General features: G+C 36.1%; 1 protein-coding gene across 3 annotated transcripts in view; it reads right to left on the reverse strand.

The window, feature by feature from the left end:
- Positions 1 to 20,369, reverse strand: part of FNIP1 (folliculin interacting protein 1) — a 153,951-nt gene that overhangs the window by 56,297 nt on the left and 77,285 nt on the right. For all 3 annotated transcript variants that reach the window (XM_025860762.2, XM_025860765.2, XM_073878627.1), the window contains exons 3-6: positions 11,882 to 12,016; positions 8,607 to 8,707; positions 7,883 to 7,957; positions 2,485 to 2,579 (exon numbers count right to left, since the gene is read on the reverse strand). In XM_025860762.2, the coding sequence (XP_025716547.1) occupies positions 2,485 to 2,579; positions 7,883 to 7,957; positions 8,607 to 8,707; positions 11,882 to 12,016 (406 nt within the window). The remainder of the gene's footprint in view (positions 1 to 2,484; positions 2,580 to 7,882; positions 7,958 to 8,606; positions 8,708 to 11,881; positions 12,017 to 20,369) is intronic.

A 20,369-nucleotide genomic window follows, 5' to 3' on the forward strand; every position in this document is an offset into this window, starting at 1 on the left:
ATAGGACACTTCCATTCAATCTTCTCTCTTTCATTTGGGGTCAGACTTGCATCACAATCTGAGGGCTCTCTTGACCTTTCCCAGCTCCCTCCTCATTTTCTCTTACATTGTCATTTCTCCTAATATTATCCTTGCATGTTTAATCGTGTCTTGCACCTGTTAAAAGGACCCAAACTAACACACCCTCACTACTACCCAACTGCTTAAAGCCTAAAGCACCCTTTGTCATCAACTTCTTACTCACTTTTTTATTTCTTTTAACTCTTTTTACTCCTATTCTTTGCTCCATCAACACTGATTTATTCGCCTTCTTTCCTCGTGCTATCATCTCTTGCTCCTAGGTCTGTGCACACACTACTGCTTTTTCCTAGAATGTTTCTGTCCCCAAACACAGGGCTAATCCTTCAAGGTTAGGCCTCACTTCTTCAAGAAAGTCTGAGACTCTCCAGGACTGGATTAGGGACTCTTCCTCATTTCTATCACACCACGCTCTTTAGCATGTCCAAGAAATAACTGCACTCTACTATAACTGTTGTATTACTTGTGTGATTCCCACTAACTATTGTATTACTTGTGTGATTCCCACTGTTGAGGCAGGAAGTTGTCTGCTTCACCACTGCACCCTCAGGGCCTAGCAGAGTGCTTAGCATAGAAGAGATGCTTGAGAAATATTTGCTGATTAACTGGAAATGTAAAGAAAATAAGAAATGGTACTCAAATATCCTTGATTCACAATTACAAACGTGCAAGTAAAAGCCACTCATTATTTAAAGTCTACGCTTTTTTTTTAAAGTCTACACTTTTTTAATGGATTAATTTCCTATCCTGTATTAAAACAGAGATGAGTGTATCTAGTATCCATAAGGTAATTTACTATTTAAATTACTATTAATTTACTATTTTAAGTGATAACGGATTTGTATTATTAAAATAAATAGCTTTTAATGTGACTGCTGGCGCCCACTGAGTGTCGGCATGAGGGGGGCCAGTGTGCTTGGGATCCCCTGATTGAGCCCCTGGTGGCTCTGCCCCTTCCCCCAGGGCCTCGGCATCAACCTCAAGGAACACACCTGCGTCCAGCCCTGGGCTTTGTCATGAGCTTCCCGGACAAGCAGAGACTGGAGCCACCCACCTGCAGTCATCCTGCAGACTTGTGGGCAGGAGAATAGAATAAGTGCTTCTTATAAAAAGATCTCTGGGTTTGGGGGTGATTTGTTACCCACTGTTATCCTGGCAACACCTGACAGATGCATTTACACTGGCCTCTTGAGCTTTGAAAAGTATCAAATTACAAAGAAAAAAGATTCAGTTATCTCCTTGTCACAGTTTTACTTTATTAAAACCAATGAAATAACTAATCATTTGAGTTATGAAAAAGCAGTACTATTTTTCTTAAAAATGTACAAACTTTCTTTTTTAAAAAGACTTACTTATTTTGAGAGAGAGAGGAAGAGCATGCAAGCAGGGAGAGGGGCAGAGAGAATCTCAAGCAGACTCACCAATGAGCACAGAGCCCGACGTGGGGCTTGATCTCACAATCGTGAGATCCTGACCTGAGCCGAAATCAAGAGTTGGACGCTTAACCAACTGAGCCACCCAGGCTCCCCAAAATATGCAAACTTTCTAAAGTACATGCCTGACACTGTAACTAGCCCATACCACTTGCTGAATAAATGGTTGTTCGTTTGAATGAACATAAATTATAAAAAATAATAGAATGCAGTATGGTTCAAGTTGGAAGAAAAATGGTTTCCTGCTTGTATATATAACTAATATTTATTAAAATCAGTTTGAAATAAAATTCTCACTAAATAAAGAAAAAGAGAAGTATTTATCCTAGTCTAGTTGCTGTCACGTTCTGGCATGTTACAGTTATTTGCATACCAGGAATATGACCAGCATCAATTTAGTTTAGCTTTGTAGGGTAAAACAAATGACTAGAAATTTTAGGAACAGTTTGTCACTTCAAAATGTTGAACTTAAATAATAACAACAATTAACTAAGCTGTTATTTTAATAAATCTTTAAAGGAATATCAAATTTGGACATCTGCTTATCTATCTGAATTCGGGTCACAAAAATGAGCACCATTTTAAAATTACTTTTATGGTTAGGGAAGAGAGAAGGGAGAAAGTGTAATACCAGTCTTCTTCAGCTGAAATATTAAAAAAGGCTGGTAAGGACTTTTTATACCAATGACAGTGCCTTTCAAAGATGCATCAAAGTTAAAAACAAGAAACAAACCAGATATATCTTCAGCAGTTCTTTTTCAGATATAAAATAAATATTATGTTCAAATATACAAAAAGTATGTTTTTCAAATAATACAAATGTTTTACATATTTCCAATTTAAATTCCTTTTCCACTTTTAGATGTCAAACTCTGTGGTCTTATTAAAAGGTCTACATTATTAAGAAAGAACTGCAAATTCTTGTTATACTGTTAACCTACATAAAACTTGTAAAACCAAAGGAACCATTTACCTATATTTCCAAGTAGTCCATTCATAACTGTGTTATTACAATCAGCCTTTAACGTACTGTTGTCCTGATTGATGAATTCAAGACTGTCTTGCAGCCTAAAGTGGGAAAAGAAACAATAAATTGCAAATTCATTTTATGCTCTTTATGGCAATTCTTTGCATATCTCAATGAAATTTTAAGTATAAAACTGTTTTTTTTTTTTAAGTTTTAAGTATTCTTCTTAGTTTATAGCACTGACTCAGGGGTTGGCAACCCCTGAGGCCTAAATCCAGCCTGCTGCCTGTTTTTATAAATAAAGTTTTATTGGAAAACAGCCATGCTATGTATACAGCCATGTATATACTGTATATGGCTGCTTTAATGCTACAATGGTAGAGCTGAGAAACCAGACATACTGCCTCGCCCACAAAGCCAAAATTATTTACTATTTAGAACTTTACAGAAAAAGGTTACTGACCCTAATTTAAATTGTAAAGGCTTTCCCTCATGTTTTGGACCTGAAATTATTTTCTAAACTACTGGCAGGAAAAGAAGGAAAAAAAAAAAAAAAGACAAGAACAAAAATCAACGTATCATTAGTTCACACATTTTAAATGAATTATATCACTCCTGTTAGTAAATTATTCAAAATAACAAAAATAAAATTACGTTATGCTTTTAGTACAAAGTATCTTCCTAGGGATTCTAAAAACCATCAGTAAAAAATTAGAAAAGATGAAGATACTGAGAGGATCAGAGCTAGAATCAGAGATTCCAATGTAGGATCTCTAATTTCTATTTTAGTATTAAACTCTTGAAAATTAGCACTTTTAACATCAGTATTTTTTAAGCATCCATAATACTATGAAAAAATATCTCTCCCCTTTCCTTCCTTCCTAAAAGAAAAGTTAATAAAGAGCTATAAGTATTAGAACCTTAGCTAATAAAACCCCTGATAGGTCTTTCTGGAGCATTTACAATTAATGGAACCCTTGAGAATTTTTCTAGTTTTGAGTAGCCTCCTTGCAACCTCTTCTGCTGCTTTTGACTTTGGGTAACCCCACAGATTCTGGCTAGCCAGAGTTCTGATCTGGGCCCTGAAGTCTGTCACTGGAATCCACTAACACCTCACCCTAACCCTAGTCCTTCATTAACTAAGTTCTGGCATGTAGCCCATGATTCTAATATCAGGCCTGGCCTTGTTTCAGCTTCACATTTCTAATCTTGGCATTAACACCTTGTGGTAGTCTTGTGCCCCACCATGGGTGACCTAGGCCACTCCTGATTGCAGAGTAAATTCTGCAAGGGATCTGAAAACTGAAGAGCACAATATACAGATGCTAACTCAGCATGGCATACAAAATGGAAAATCAGTATCTCATCCTAACATGGGAATGTTGTCAACATTTTACTTCCATATATAGCTTCTAGAAGCAAATTAGAGAAAGAGAAAGCACATTTCCTATTCTTCAACTAAACTCAAATGAGAAGTAATCTGGACTCCATACAGAGAGCAGTTGAATTAAAAAAAAAAAACACCCAACAATATGCTGCCTACAAGAGACTCAGTTCAGCTTTAAGGATATGTATAGGCTCAATGTGAAGGAACAGAAAAAGATAATCCATGTAAATGGAAATTAAAGAAGAGCAGAGAAAGCTATACTTATATCAGAAAAAATAGACTTCAAGCCAAAAACAGTAACAAGAGAGAAAAATGGTCATATAATTCGAGGAGCAATTCGTCAAGAAGACATAGCATGTAACAATCATAAATACAAATGCACTCAACATCAGAGCACCTAAACATATTAAGCAAACACTGACATATCTAAAGAGACAACAGTGCAATAATTAGTAAAGGACTTTAACATTCTACTTTCAACAATGAACAGATCATCCAGACAGAAAGTCAACAAAGAAATGTTGGACTTGAACCATACCTTACACCAAATGGAACTAACAGATAAATACATATATAGATATATCCAAGAGTAGCAGAATACCATCCTTCTCAAGTGGACATGGAACATTTTCTAATACATATCACATGATAGGTCACAAAACAAGTTTTAGTAAATTTGAGAAGATTGAAATCACACCAAGTATCTTTTCTGACCAGAATGGTATAATACTAAAAATCAGTAACAAAAGGAGAGCTGGACAGTTCACAAATATGTGGAGATTAAACAACATGATCCTGAACAACCAATGAGTCAAAGAAGAAATCAAAAGGAAAATCAAGAAATACCTTGAAACAAATAAAAATGGAAGCACAGCATATCAAAACCTGTGAGATGTTACAAAAGCAGTTCAAAGAGGGAAGTGATAGCAATAAATGTCTACAGTAAGAAGCCAAAAAGATCTCAAATGAATGACATTGAATTACACCTCAAAAAACGAGGAAAAAAACAAAGCCCACAGTTAGGAAGGAAGGAAATAAAGATCAATGGGAGAATAAATGAAATAGAAAAAAGAAAAATAAAACTGAAGATCGATGAAACTAAGAGCTGGTTTTCTGAAGAGACAAAATCAACAAATCTTTAGCTAACTCAGAAAAAAAAAGAGAAGACTCGAATAAATGAAATCAAAAACAAAAGAGACATTACATCTGATACCATACAAATAAAAAGGATCATGAGACCACTATAAACAGTTACACACCAACAAAACAGATAATCTGTAAAAAATGAATAAATTCCTAGAAACATACAACCTACCAAGAATGAATCATGAAGAAATAAAAAATCTGAACAGACCAATAATGAGTAAGGAAAATCAATCATTAATCAAAAACCTCCCAACACAGAAAAGCCAAGAGGACCAGATGGTTTCCTTGGTAAATTCTACCAAACATGTAAAGAAGAATTAATGCCAATTCTACTCAATTTGTTCCAAAAATCAAAGAAGGAACAAACTCAAACTCATCTTACAAGGCCTGACACCTGTAATGTCAGCATTACCCTGACACCAAGGCCAGACAAGGACATTATAAGAAAATTACAGATCACTTCTCCTGAATATTATAAATGCAAAAATTCTCCATAAAATATTAACAAACCAAATTCAACAGAACATTAGAAGATCATTCAATATGATCAAGTGGGATTTATCAGTGGACTGCAAGGATGCTTCAATAGACACAAAGCAATAAATGAGAATTACCACATTAAAAGAATGAAAGATAAAAATCACATGATTATGTCAACAGATGCAGAAAATGCATATGACCGGGGTGCCTGGGTGGCTCAGTCGGTTAAGTGTCTGCCTTCAGCTCAGGTCATGACCCTGGGGTCCTGGGAAGGAGCCCTGCATTGGGTTCCCTGCTCTGCGGGGAGCCTGATTCTCCCTCTCCTCCCCACTCGTGCTCTCTGTCACTATCTCTGTCTCTCTCTCTCAAATAAATAAAAATCTTTAAAAGAAAGAAAGAAAAAGAGAGAAAGAAAGAGAGAAAAAGCATATGACAAAAGACATCTTTCCATGGAAAAAAACCCTCAAAAAGTAGGTTGGAAGAACAAATACCGTTAAAAATGTCCACATTACCCAAAGTCATCTTTAGATTCAATGCAAGTCTTATCAAAATTCCAATGGCATTTCTCCAAGAAATAAGAAAACAATCCTAAAATTTGCTGGGAGCTACAAAAGACCGTTAATAGCCAAAGCAATCCTAAGAAAAACTATATTACAACGTTAACATAATCAAACAGTATAGTACTGGCATAAAAACAGACACACAAATCAATGGAACAGAATTCAAGAGCCTAGAAAAAAACCCTGTATATACAGTCAACTAATATTTGATAAGGGACATTTAACCGGGAAAGGATAGTGCCTTCAATAAATAATGATGGGAAAACTGGATAACCACATGCAGATGAATGAAATTAGAACCCTATCTTACACCACTCACAAAAACAAACTCAAAATTGATTAAAGATATAAACAAAAGATCCCAAAACTGCAAATCTCCTAGAAGAAACCACAGGGTTTAAAAAGCTCCTTGACAATGGTCATAGCAGCAGTTTCCTAGATATGACACAAACAGCACAAGCAACAAAAGCGAAAATAAGTAAATGGGAATACATCACACTAAAAAGCCTCTACACAACAAATAAACAACTGACAAAATAAAAAGGCAAACTATGGAATGGTAAAAAATATTTGCAAATCCTTTATCTGATAAAGGGTTAATATCTAAAATATATAAATAATTCATACAAATCAGTAGCAAAAAACAAAGAACCTGACTAAAAACTTAATACTTCCTCTGAATATTCAGAAGAATTGAATAGACAATTTTCCAAAGAAGACATGCAAATGGCTAAGAGGTACATGAAGAGGTGCTCAACATCACTAATCATCAGAGAAATGCAAATCAAACCATAACAAGGTATCACCTCTCACCTTTTATAATAGCTAACATCAAAAAAGACAAGAGATTATCAAGTGGTGGACAGGGTATTGAGAAAAGGGAATGCTTCTGCACTGCTGGTGGGAATATAAATTGAGGCAGCCACTCTGATCACAAAACAGTATGAAGTTCTTCAAAAAATTAAAAAGAGAACTACTGTATGATCCAGGAATCCCACTTTTGGATATATATCCGAAGGAACTAAAATGAGGATCTCAGAGATATCTGCACTCAGGTGTTCACTGTGGCATTAGTGACAATGATCCATAAATGGAGACAGACTGAGTGTCTATAAACAGATGAATGGATAAAATGTCACACACACACAAAGACACACACACACACACACACACACACACACACAGAAGAATATTTTGACCATGAGAAAAGGGAATCCTGCCATTCACGACAATCTGAATGAACCTTAAGGGTGTTATGCTAAGTGAAATAAGTCAGAGAGAGACAAACACTGTATAGTATCACTTACATGTGCAATATAAAAAACTGAACACAGAGAAACAGAAACCAGGGTGGTGGTTACCAGGAGTTGAGAGTGGGAGAAATGGGGAGATAACAGTCAAAGGGTACAAACATCAGTTATAGGGCTTTTAAGTCCTGAGATCTAACGTATAGCATGCTGACTATAGCTAATAATACTGTTATTTTATATACTTGAAAGCTGCTAAGAGAGTAAATCTTAACTGTTCTCACCACAAAAAAGAAATGGTAATTTTGACAGGATGGAGGTGTTAGCTAATGCTATGGTGGTAATCATTTTGTAATATATAAATGTACCAAATAAATGTGTTGTACACATTAAATTTACACAATGTTGGATGTCAATTATATCTCATTAAAGCTAGAAGAAAAAAGCCTGACCTCCATAAACTTTCAAACTTAAGAGATGGAAGAAAATCTCAATTTAAGCTGCAACCCTGAGAACAATCTGTTAGTTTTCACACTTAGCACATCCTAAATAATCCATTTCTCCCAGCATTCAAAATCACTTACGTATTGAGACTTCCACAGATACTGCTGCCGGTCCGTGCAGTAAAAACTTTGCTGAGCATAAGTTGTGGAGGGGAACTATGAAGAAAAAGAAAGGGACAGAGAGAGAGAGATCAAAACTAAAACATAAAGAACTTCTCAATTTATTACAAACAAAAATGTATATGGGCGCCTGGGTGTCTTAGTTGGTTAAGTGTTGGACTCTTGATTTTGGCTCAGGTCATGGTCTCAGGGTTGCGAGATCAAGCCCGGTGTCAGGCTGCATGCTGTGCATGGAGCCTGCTTAAGATTCTCTCTCTCCCAGGGGCGCCTGGGTGGCTCAGTCGTTAAGCATCTGCCTTCAGCTCAGGTCATGGTCCCAGGGTCCTGGGATCGAGCCCCGCATCGGGCTCCCTGCTCAGCGGGAAGCCTGCTTCTCCCTCCTCCCACTCCCCCTGCTTGTGTTCCCTCTCTCGCTGTGTCTGTCTCTGTCAAATAAATAAATAAAATCTTAAAAAAAAAAAAAAAGATTCTCTCTCTCCCTCTCCCTGTTCCCATCCCCCCCACCAAAATAAGTATAAATCACAAAGATTTCATTGCATAGTTACAACAGTCATGAAGTAGCATGAAACCCATAAAACACCATAAATGTGACATGCTCAATCTGTGTGAAAACTACAGGAAATTCTCCCATCTTCAAAAATTACATGTTCTAAAATGGATTATGAAAAATCAGAAAAACCCTCACCGGATCTGATGAATTTTTAAGGTAGACCCTTTATAGCTCATTGCTACTGAGCCAAACATCATCTCTCCAAGCATATTGGCATCAGAAGAGCACCGAGAACCCTAAAAAATAACCATAACATTAATAAAACTGCAAAATTTAAAACCTATTTCAAATATTGAATTTTACTGAAAATTCCTTTACTACAGTTATTCTACATATACTTTTTTAAAAAGTGACTCTACATTGTATACACTGTTCTATAGCTTGATTTTCTTCATTTCACAATGTGTTACAGATCTAACCATATTGTTATACAAAGACTCCTCTTGAAGAGCTGCATAGTATTCTAAATACCACAGTTCACCTTACTGCTGGACATTAAGTTACTTCCAGGTTTTTATAATACTTAATGCTTAAATGAACATTGTTAACCACATCTTTTGCATATGCAATGTTTCTCCAGGGCAGAAAATAAGAAATAGAATTCACTAAACATGCAGAACAGTTTTTACCACTCCTGTGCAAAAGAGGTATCTATAAACATGGTAATTTATATCTATTTTGTACTTTTTAAAAGGACTTATTTAAAACATTACAGTGTCTTGCTCTCAAAAGAACTCCAATTAAAAGTTATTCCTTTCCATTATTCTTTAAATGTCTCTGTCATCATAGAAGTCAGAAAAAAAGTAAAATTGAACTCATCCATTTGATTACTAATTAGATACTGTGGTAAATATCACTAATTACCCACAAAATATCTTATTCTTTACTTTTGAAGTTTAATTTGTTTCAGGGCAGCAATGTTGCCCCCCCACCAAATGCATTTCACAGCCTCCCTTGTAGACAAATTGTGAGTTGGTTTCTACATCCAAAAGGTTAAACTAATGGTTGGAGTAGCACTTTCAGAACTTACGCATTTATATGCATTCAACAAAGGCCTGGTCAATGAGATATAAATGGAAGTCACTGGAGATGGAGATGCCATATTAGGACCACAAGGCAATAATTACACATTAACTCTAGCTAAGTAGAAAGATAAAGATGCCTTGGTTTGTAAAGCCATCTTGAAACCCACGTATCATACCTAGACGGCCTTTCAGACTTGTCACGTGAACAAAATAATCCCTAGGAATAATGCAATTCCTAACTTACACAGTTATATAATAAAACAAGTGATAAGGAAGAGGACCTAAATAACTATCTAAGATAATAACTGAGTATTATTCACAAATTTCACTAAGCCATTCCATCATAAAAAATAAAAAAATTAGGAGTTTTAAAAAATATTTAAAAGACTCTTCTGATGATAACAAAGTGTTGAAGACCCCCATTTTACATGTGGAGCCCAGGAAATATATCTGTACACTATTTTTATTTTTATGTGATTCTTCTACTCTTCTGCTTATTTAATGCCCATCTGGGTTTTAAAAAAATCTATATATTTACATTGTTAGCTTTCTTAAAAAGGCATCTTCAAATAGCAATCTCATTATATGCAACTATTTTGTATCAGTTTTTTTATATATATTCATTTACATATTATTTTTTCTCTCTTAGGTATTATAGTCTTAATCTTGTTTTAATAAAGACACAAAGCCAATGCTTAAGAAAAAAATCACTTCTGATATACCTACTTACAAAAATAACTCATCTAGGGATCTGATTAAGATAAAAATTTTTATTTCAAAACACAAAGGTTTGGGTACTAAAAACAACATTTAGGAACAGAGCGAATAATTCTTAAATTTTAATGATCGTGTGAAGGTTTTTTTTTTTTAAGCTCAATGCCAATCTTCAAAACTATTATGAATTCAAATATCAAAGCATTTACAGATTTTACTACTAAAACTGGAAAAGAGTCCTCAAAACGCAAAATATAGTAAAAATAAGTTCATGTTTAAATTTTATTAGACCATATAGTTTGCCAGTAAAGGTTATCCTTGCCTGCTCTAATACATATCAAACAGTTATCATGAATGTCACTGGCATGTTATATATTTTTATAAAACATAATCTATAATAAACGTTATAATTTAAGAAGTACTATTATCTTTCATGCTTTTTTTAAATAAGGCCCTTATTTAAAAGGTCAATTTTTTAAGTACCTATGGCTAGAAGCTATTAATCTGTAATAATCTGTGTAGACCAAAGATAATGTTCTAGTTACCCAAAATCACATTTATCAAGTGTAGTGAACTATACGCTACAATAATTCAATGTCTCTTGCTAAAAAAGCAGATTTCCAGGACCATACTGAGCCTGTATCAGAATATCTGGGCACATAGCCTGGGAATATGAACTTTAAAAAAGAAAATCTCTAGGGATCTTGATGCAACATGAGGGTGCAATCACTCAATGCTTCAGGGTTTCTACAATCTGGATCCATGTGCTAATATTCATTTTTAACTGCATTATATTAGGCAGAAATGCAAGTTTACACAATTCATCAAATCAGCAAACACCCAACCTGGTATAAGTATGATGATGTCACATAGCATAACACTATTAGGAACTTACTAAGGTATCATGCTTAAGCTGGAGGAGAAACAGGGGAAGACCCCTGGGGCAACTATATAGTACCTCCTAGTATCTGGATTTTAAACACTTCAGAGCTCTTTCATATACACTGTCACATAGAGTCACTTCCCATCCAAACACAATTACCTAATTACAAATAATTTAAAGACCCAGAACTCCATGTTGATATTTCTAAATATAAAACACTTGTGATTCATTCATGCAAACTTGGATGACACAAATTCACATAGATGACATTCACTTGGTATGAAGCCAAACACTTAATCTTAATGTAAAATATAACAAGTTTATAAAGAAGTTCCCATTAGGTACTAATTTGTTTAACTTTGTATTTTAAAAGAGTCAGATTACTTCTGAAATATATAAATGTCCATTTCTGCATGTGTATACTTCCAATCATACTTTAATTTCATACTACAGCCAAACTGTATTATTAGTTTATATTTATATTTGTATTTCAATAATTTAAAAGTATCTAAAATAAATTATTCTGGTAGCCCAAAAAATCTGATTTGGGAAATAAAAGGGAAAAACTACCCCTTGCTACCTTATGCCCACAGTTCTCTGAACTTCTCCTAAGATTTATCAAACTGCATAAACTTACTTATTTAATTACCTGCCTCCCCAGTAAGTTAAGGACTAGTTCCTGTTATATCCCCAGTCCCCCTAGGATAGTGCATAACACATTGTAGGTACTCAAAAGTAGTCGTGAGTGAATGAATGAATGAATAAATAAATGACATCAATGACCTTACTTGGTACTTAGAACACTGGTCTTTTACATCAGAAGATGAAGTCATAGAACTATCCAGTGAGGAAGAACTGTCTCCTCCAGGTTTCAGTTGGCAGCATTTCCCAAAGACTTTTACTTGAGCATCACTACAGAGTTTCTGAAATAGAGATATTATGCCCATTCATATTATAAAAGACTTTTCATCATATACAAGTTTAATTATAGTATAAAAACCTTTGAAAAAACCAAGTATGAGATCATTTAAAATAATATAACCTTGGTAAAATGATTTGCATTTTACTGCATTTTCTCCAGTACTGTTTTCCATTCTTGTGGAGTTTGTATTGTGCTTTTCTCACCAAGATTATCAAATCATAGAATTTTTCTATATTATTATGGTCTACAACAATGTTCATTACTAGTGACATAATATATTACAGCAGTTTTCAAATTATCTCAAACCCCCTTTTAGGCCTTTTGTTTGTGTGAGTTATATCTATCAATATTCTCCCATATAAGAAATTAAAATGGAGAAACTTTAAAATATTAACTCACTTAAATATAACAATACACACATTACAGGTTAACATTAAGTAACATATTTTTATGAAAAAAACTTTTTTCATTAAGTAACATTAAGATAGTTTTATGAAAAAAACTATGGAGAGATACAAGGATGGGAGAAATGCAAATGAAGCTTTTATATTTTACTAAATGTGTGTGTCTCTACATATATGAACACATGTTTATTATTTTGAAATGAGAATGTATTCATGTATTGAACAGTTAGATTTTTAATAACAGCTGAGTTTAGGACCAGAAGGCTGTACAGTGGTGTAGTACGGAAGAATCACGTATTTCTATTTCTTTTTCTCTATGCTCTTGCTTTCCTCCTAATTTCCCCACAGGTTCTAGAGCTTTCACTGCTCACAACTACCGAAGTTGCAATCCACCAAGGACTTTGATACCCTAAAAGTATTCTGGTGCTTTATCACAATTACCAGTATGTAACTCTTCCATGTAAAAGACCTCTCCCCTGTAAAAGACCTCAGGTAGGTTTTCAGAAGAAGTAATCTGACTGAAATCACAATTTTTGAAGGCAAATTATTTTACAAGTTGCCACCATCACCAAAGGGATTGTAAAAGAGAACACATGATAATTCCAAAAATGTAAAGAGATTGCACGATAAACTAAAAAGAACAAAGGCTTTAAAACTAAATAGACATGAATTTAAATCCTGGCTCCTTGGCAAGTTACTTGACCTCTCTACGCTTATCTATTTAATGGAGAGAAAAACCCTACCTAGTGGGTAGAGTATTTGTGACACTTAAGGGGTGTGTGTGTGTATCTCATTATGTACTTACATATAAATAAATATATAAAGTGCCCTATACAGCATCTAGAACTAGCATATGCTTACTGGTTTTTAGTTGTCAATACTACAAAAAAAAGTTGAAGTAAGAAAAACTGAATGACTACTGAAATAACTGAATGCCTAATTTGGAGTCAGGAACTTCACTAGGTTTTTCCATTTATATTATTTCATTTAGAGACTTACTAAAAATATTGATTATTTTTAGTACTGATATTGTTGGCCACATCTTAATAAATTTCTACTTAATGATCACCATCAAAATTATAGGCCTTTGGGCGCCTGGGTGGCTCAGCCGGTTAAGCGTCTGCCTTCAGCTCAGGTCATGATCTCAGGGTCCTGGGATCGAGCCCCGCATCGGGCTCCCTGCTCAGGGGAGTCTGCTTCTCCCTCTACCCTTCCTCCCTGCTTGTGATCTCTCTCTCTCTCTTCCTCTCCCTCTCTCTCTCAAATAAATAAAATCTTTTTTTTTAAAGATTTTATTTATTTATTTGAGAGTGAGAGAGAGAGAGAAACAGCATGAGAGGGGAGAAGGTCAGAGGGAGAAGCAGGCTCCCCGCTGAGCCGGGAGCCTGATGTGGGACTCGATCCCAGGACTCTGGGATCATGATCTGAGCCGAAGGCAGTCGCTTAACCAACTGAGCCACCCAGGCACCCTCAAATAAATAAAATCTTAAAAAAAAAATTATAGGCCTTCAAGCATATTTTCTGTAATATTCAGAACGGTAGATATTATAACCCAGTTTAACTGATAAGAAACCTGAAGCCCAGAGAGGTTAAGTAACTTCACCAAGATTACAAGAACTAGTAGGTCTATAATATACTTAAAGGCAAACCCCAGCTAGCTTGACATGAAAGATACCCAACATCACCAGTGATTAGGGAAATGTAAACTAAAACCACAATGAGTTACCACTTCATGCCTATTAGAATGGTCATGATCAATAAATCAAGAGACAACAAATACTGCCATGGATGTGGCAAAAAAAAAAAAAGGAAGCTTTGTGCACTACTATAAATGGGTACAGCCACTATGAAAAATAGCATGGAGGATCCTCCAAAAATTAAAACTTGGAACTACATTACAATGTAGCAATTCCACTTTTGGGAATACATATCCAAAGGAAATGAAAACACTAAGTCAAAAATATATCTGCACCCCCATGTTAATGGCAGTATTTACAATAATCAAGACATGGAAAGAACCTAAGTTTCCATCAATGGATAAATGGATAAAGAAGTTGTGAGATATACAGATATAGATATAGATATAGATATAAATATAGATATAGATATAATAAATAGATATACTGAATATCATATATTTATATATATATATTTATATCAGCCATAGAAAACAAGGAAATCCTACCATTTGCAACAACATAGATAGGCCCTGAAGGCATTATGCTAAGTGAAATGTCAGAGAAAAACAAATATTGTTCAGACGTGTGGTTACCAGAAGTGGAGGGTGGGAGGAAGGGAATTGGAGGGGGTGGTCAAAGGTGACAAATTTCCAGTAATAAGATAAATTAGTACAAGGGATGTAATAATGTACAGGAGAATAACTATAGATAACACTGCTATATGATATTATATGGAAGTTAAGAGAACAAATTCTAATAATTTTTATCATAAGTAGATTTTTTTCCTTTCTTTTTATTCTATCTACATGAGAATATAAATGTTAGCTGAACCTATGGTGGTAATCACTTCACAGTATATGTAAATTAAACCATCAGGCTGTATATCTTAAAACTATGGAGTGATATATGTCAATTATTTCTTAGTAAAACTGGGGGAAAAAACCCAAACTCAGTGCACCTGTTGCAAACCACAATTTTATAAGTTAAAAAAAGTATGTGAGTTACACATGTACCAGTAACTAAGAAACAAAGTTGAATGAAACAGCCCTTTTCCTCATGGAACTAACAAACTAACGAGAGAAAGAGATATTTAACAAATAACTAGACAAATATGTATAATATATGTATGTATATGTATAATATATAAATATATATATTTTTTTCAAATATGTCCAATCATGTTAGCCAACAGCTAACTCATATTCCACTTACTGTCTGCTCAGGTACTATTCCATTTTACATAAAGCCACTCCTTTACACCTCACAACAACTCTATTATCCCCCTATTACAAATGAAGAGGTTAAGGATCAATGATGTTTAAGTGAACTGCCTAAGAGAGAACTTAACCTAGTCTAGGGAGATCAAGGAGGCTGGGACTACAAAAAAAAAAGGAAAGGAGTTAAGGTGAAAGAAGAATGGGAGGGCTAGAAAGATATTCCAGGCTGAGGGAACTCTGTATATCCAATATCTGAATCATGAAGCAATTTGCCATAGGAAGGAAAGGGACAAACATACATCAGTTTCCCAAAACTGAAGCATAAACATGTGCATAAAAGTGTACATAAAAGTTCTTACTACAAACACACACACACACACACACAGACCCTTCTCCCCTACCCCAACTCCCCAGCTGTTCAGTGTCTTTTCTCTCTCACATTCTGAAGTCATGGCTTTTCTGAATTCAAACAGCAACAACTTCCGTGGAAGATGGTCTAGTGAGGGGACAGGGCACAGTCAGCAACCCTCGAGTAGACATAGGCCATCTATGAGCACAACTGTAGGGCAAAAGGATTCAGTTTTTTTTTCCTTATCTTACTTTTATTCCTAAAGGAATCATGCCATACTTTATTTTTAACCCACAAAAACAATACGTTCTACTAATGCATAAAAAATAAGTTATAAACATCACTGGAAAAAATCTGGCTTTTTATAGATTACAATTTTTATTAACTTTTTTTTCCACTTTCACATAATCACAAACAAGTTGCAGGTTTAGTTCAAAGAATATTTTTTCTGAATTAAATGGGAGTAAGCTGACTACCTGATACACTATGAACTCCTAAAGTATCAATACCTGAATGTGTCTTTCCTACAAACAAGGACATTCTCTACATAACCACAATACAGCCACTTTTCATGTGGCATATGATCTCAATGCCCATTTATGATAATATTCTTGATACTGATGATCAGTATCAAGTGATTAAGGTGGTGCCTACCAAGCATCTCCACTGTAAACAAATGCTTTTCTCATCTGTCATTAACAATATTTTGGTTGGGGGGGGGGGACTATGAAATTCATATGCTGTTTATACTTATATGCCATAAATATACTGTTTCTCATCAATCTTTCAATTTATTTACATCATATAAACTCATGGTTTCCTATTTCATTCAATGGGTTGTAATTTGCTACTATCATTATTTGTTTTTGTGCTAGAGTTTTCCCTACTTAGCCAGTGACAACCCCTTCAAGCTGGCTTCCATGTTCCTTTGACATGTTCTCATCATTTTTTAAGCTTTCATCACAAGTTCCAGACTTATCCTTTTCCTTCCCTGCTTCAGCCCAAGGACCAGTCATTTCTCTAAGGAGCCCTGGTTCCTTTTACTGGAAAATGGAATCTAGACGATAAGATCTCGATGCTACATATGCCCATATGTTGGGGACTCACTGTTCCTCTGCTTTCTCAGTAGACAGAGCTAAAGAGTATACATATGTTTTTAACACACACATAAACAAGTTTATATCTACGTTTATCATATTTATGTATATATGTGTATATATACACACACACACACACATATATACAAGCTTAAGTTCACAATAAATCCAATTCCAATCCAACACCACAGGGTTCTTCTAGTTTTCTCCTTTTCCTTATTTATAACTTCCTTTTCTAACATTCAGAAAAACAGGCCTCTCATTATCCTTCATATGTATTTATTTAATCAACTCCCTCATATGAAACCAGTTTTTCATTTCCCCTGTCACTCCTTCACGTGCATGGACATTTTCCTCAGGCTCAGACAGCCAAGATGGATATCCTCCCCATCCAATGCTGTATCAGGCAGCAACTTGTGGAGATGCCCTCCTTAACTTACTTGAGCTCTAACACTCTGCTCTGGGCCACCATGCCTCTGACACCTAACATAAGTCTTCAGCCCTACTTAATGGTTTTAGGACTAAATTGTTCAGAAAGGGGAAATGGATGGGAGGAAGGAAGACTTGAGGGATTAAAAATTTTAACCTGGACACATAACCAACCATATTTCATGTATCATATTCTATATCACAACTGAAATTCAAATAAATAACCAGCACTTAAATAGTATTTTTCAGTTTACAAAAGTTTTCACATGAATTTCCAACTTTTTTTCTTGTTTTGTCAACTTTTGGTAAGTATGTAAGAAATCCATTCATATGATTCAAAAGTAAAAACAATATAAAGACGTATATACACAGAAATCTAGACCCGACCCTCCTTCTATCTAGTACCCTGTTTCCCACTCCACACATTCCCAATAGGTAAAATCCCTTCAAATGGTTTATTATTGTCCTTCTAAAAACTTTTTGCAACACAGTATTACTTTCCTTCCACTATTAGAGAAACGTAAGTAATTCAGTTCTGCCTTGCTTTACGGTTCACTAAAAGCCTACAGAGTCTTCCCATTTATCTTCAGAAATCCTTTTTTTTAATATATATATACAGCTGAATAGTATTCCAGTGTGTAAATACATTACAGCTTATTTAACCATTCATCTGTTAATGACATTACTGGTGAAACTGCTGAGTCAAAACAAAAATAGATACAACTTCCGGGGAAGATGACAGAGTAGGAAGATCCTACCTAACTTCATCCCATCCCATGAATACAACTAGATAACACCCACATCAGCGTAAATAACCAAGAAAATAACCAGAAGGCTTGCAGAACAGACTCTCCACAGCTAAATGTAGAGAAGAGGCACTGTGAAGAAGGTAGGAAGGGCAGAGAAGCCATCAGGAGTTAAATGGACCACGGGACTATCCACATGAGAGGGATAAAAAACGGACCCTCAGGCCTAGCGCCCCAAGCACTGGGAACCCACATGCAGAAGACAAATCTCCATAACATGTGGCTTTTGAAAACCAGTGGGACCTAATCTCACAAGTTGTTACAGTCTGTGGAGTAAACACCTGGAACTGTAAAATTCAGCAGGCTCAGCTCTGGGAGAGCAGAGAGAGCAGAGGAAACGAAGCCCCTGCTCTTAAAGAGACAGCACCACAAACAGCCCCAAGGAGATACAGCACAGAAGGAGCAGTCTGAAAAACGGGTAGAGCAGACAAGGGGGTGAGTTGTTTACTAATCTCAGCGCAAGTGAGGGAGGAGCAAGGATCCCTGGAAGACTTTGCCAGGAACAAAGGAGCCGTCAGACACCATTCCAGCCCCCACCCCACCCACCAGGCTAGACACATAGACACCTGGGGGAAATAGCCCAGTGCAAACAAACTCCAACTAACTTGCTAACAGAACACCTCACCCCTGTGTTCTCCTCAGTACATGCCCCCACCAGCCAGGCCTGGTTCCAGCCCCCTCCCACAGCAAACCTACACAAACCTGGCTAATACCAAGAAACCGCCCCTCCTTTCTCCTGCAGACCTGCCTCCTCCAATACGTGTTGGCCAGAGCCCATCCAAAGTGGTGCGCAAACCTGGCACCATGCAAGCAGCCTTGAGAGGTGCCAGGACCACTTCAAAGTGACTCCTGCACAAGGAGAGAGGAAGACAACCACACACACCAGTTCAACTGAGGTCCAGCAGTGAGGGGCAGATATCTGGTCTGACTGTGGGCCCCACCTACCACCAACGAAAGCTTCTAAGGTCAACACAGGCAAAACACCCTGCAGTTCCATGCTACCACATATCTGGAAAATGACTGGTCTGACTCGTCAAGAACAAGGCAGCCCCAAACTGGCTCACTAACATAGGAACCAAACTCTGCCAACAAGAGGCAAAGAGAGCCATGGTACACAGATGGAATGAAGGCAAATGTGGCTCAGCCACAACAGTGGGGTGCAAGCAATATGCATAGGAGACATCCCTGAAGCTCCAGGTTCTGGTGAACAAGGGACACTGCACTACAGGGCACTACAGAACCTCTTCTTCATAAAGCCAGTACTTTTTTTTTTGTTTTTTTTTTTTTAAAGATTTTATTTATGTGAGAGAGAGAGAGACAGCATGAGAGCGGGGAGGGTCAGAGGGAGAAGTAGACTTGACGTGGGACTTGATCCTGGGACTCAAGGATCATGACCTGAACTGAAGGCAGTCGCTTAACCAAGTGAGCCACCCAGGCACCTACTCAAGAGCAGGAGACATAGCTGACTTCACATAGAAACAGAGAGACAAAATGAAGAGACAGAAATATGCCAAATGAAGGAAGAGAAAAAAAATAACAGCAAGATAACTAAACAAAATGGAGATAAGTAAAATGCCTGAAAGAAAATTTGAAGTAATGGTCATAAAAATACTCACTGAACTTGAGAAAAAAGTAGAGGACCTCAGTGACACCCTCAACAAAGAGACTGAAAACATAAAAAAAAAAAAAATCAATGACTAAGCAATCAATAACTGAAATTAAAAATACACCAGATGGAATAGTAGACTAGAGGAAGTGGACAAACAGATCAGTGACCTGGAAGACAGAGTAATGGAAAGCAATCAAGTTGAACAGGAGAGAGAAAAAGTAATAATTAAAAATGGAAACAGACTTAGGGAACTCAGAAATACCATCAAGCAATAACATCGACGTTATAGGGATCCCAGAAGGAGAAGAAAGAGAAAACGAAGCAGAAAATTTATCTGAAGAAATAATAGCTGAAAACTTCCCAAACTGGGGAAGGAAACAGAAACCCAGATCCAGGAGACACAGAGAGCCCCCAGCAAAATCAACCCAAGAAGGCCCACACCAAGGCACATAGCAATTAAAATGGCAAAAAGTAGTGACAAAGAGAGATTTTTAAAAGCAACAAGAGAAAAGAAAACAGTTACACACAAGAGAAACCACATAAGCCCATCAACCAATTTTTCAGCAGAAACTCTGCAAGCCAGAAGGGAGTGGAATGATATATTCGAAGTGCTCAAAGAAAAAATCTGCAACCAAGAATACTCTATCCACCAAGGCTATCATTCTGAATAGAAGGAGAGATAAAGCATTTTCCAAACAAATAAAAGTTAAAGGAATTCATCACCATTAAAATGGTCCTATAACAAATGTTAAAGGGGACTTTTT

Source organism: Callorhinus ursinus, unplaced genomic scaffold, assembly GCF_003265705.2.
Source record: "Callorhinus ursinus isolate GAN/ISIS: 27379988/994484 unplaced genomic scaffold, GSC_fseal_2.0 scaffold30, whole genome shotgun sequence".
NCBI lineage: Eukaryota > Metazoa > Chordata > Mammalia > Carnivora > Otariidae > Callorhinus > Callorhinus ursinus.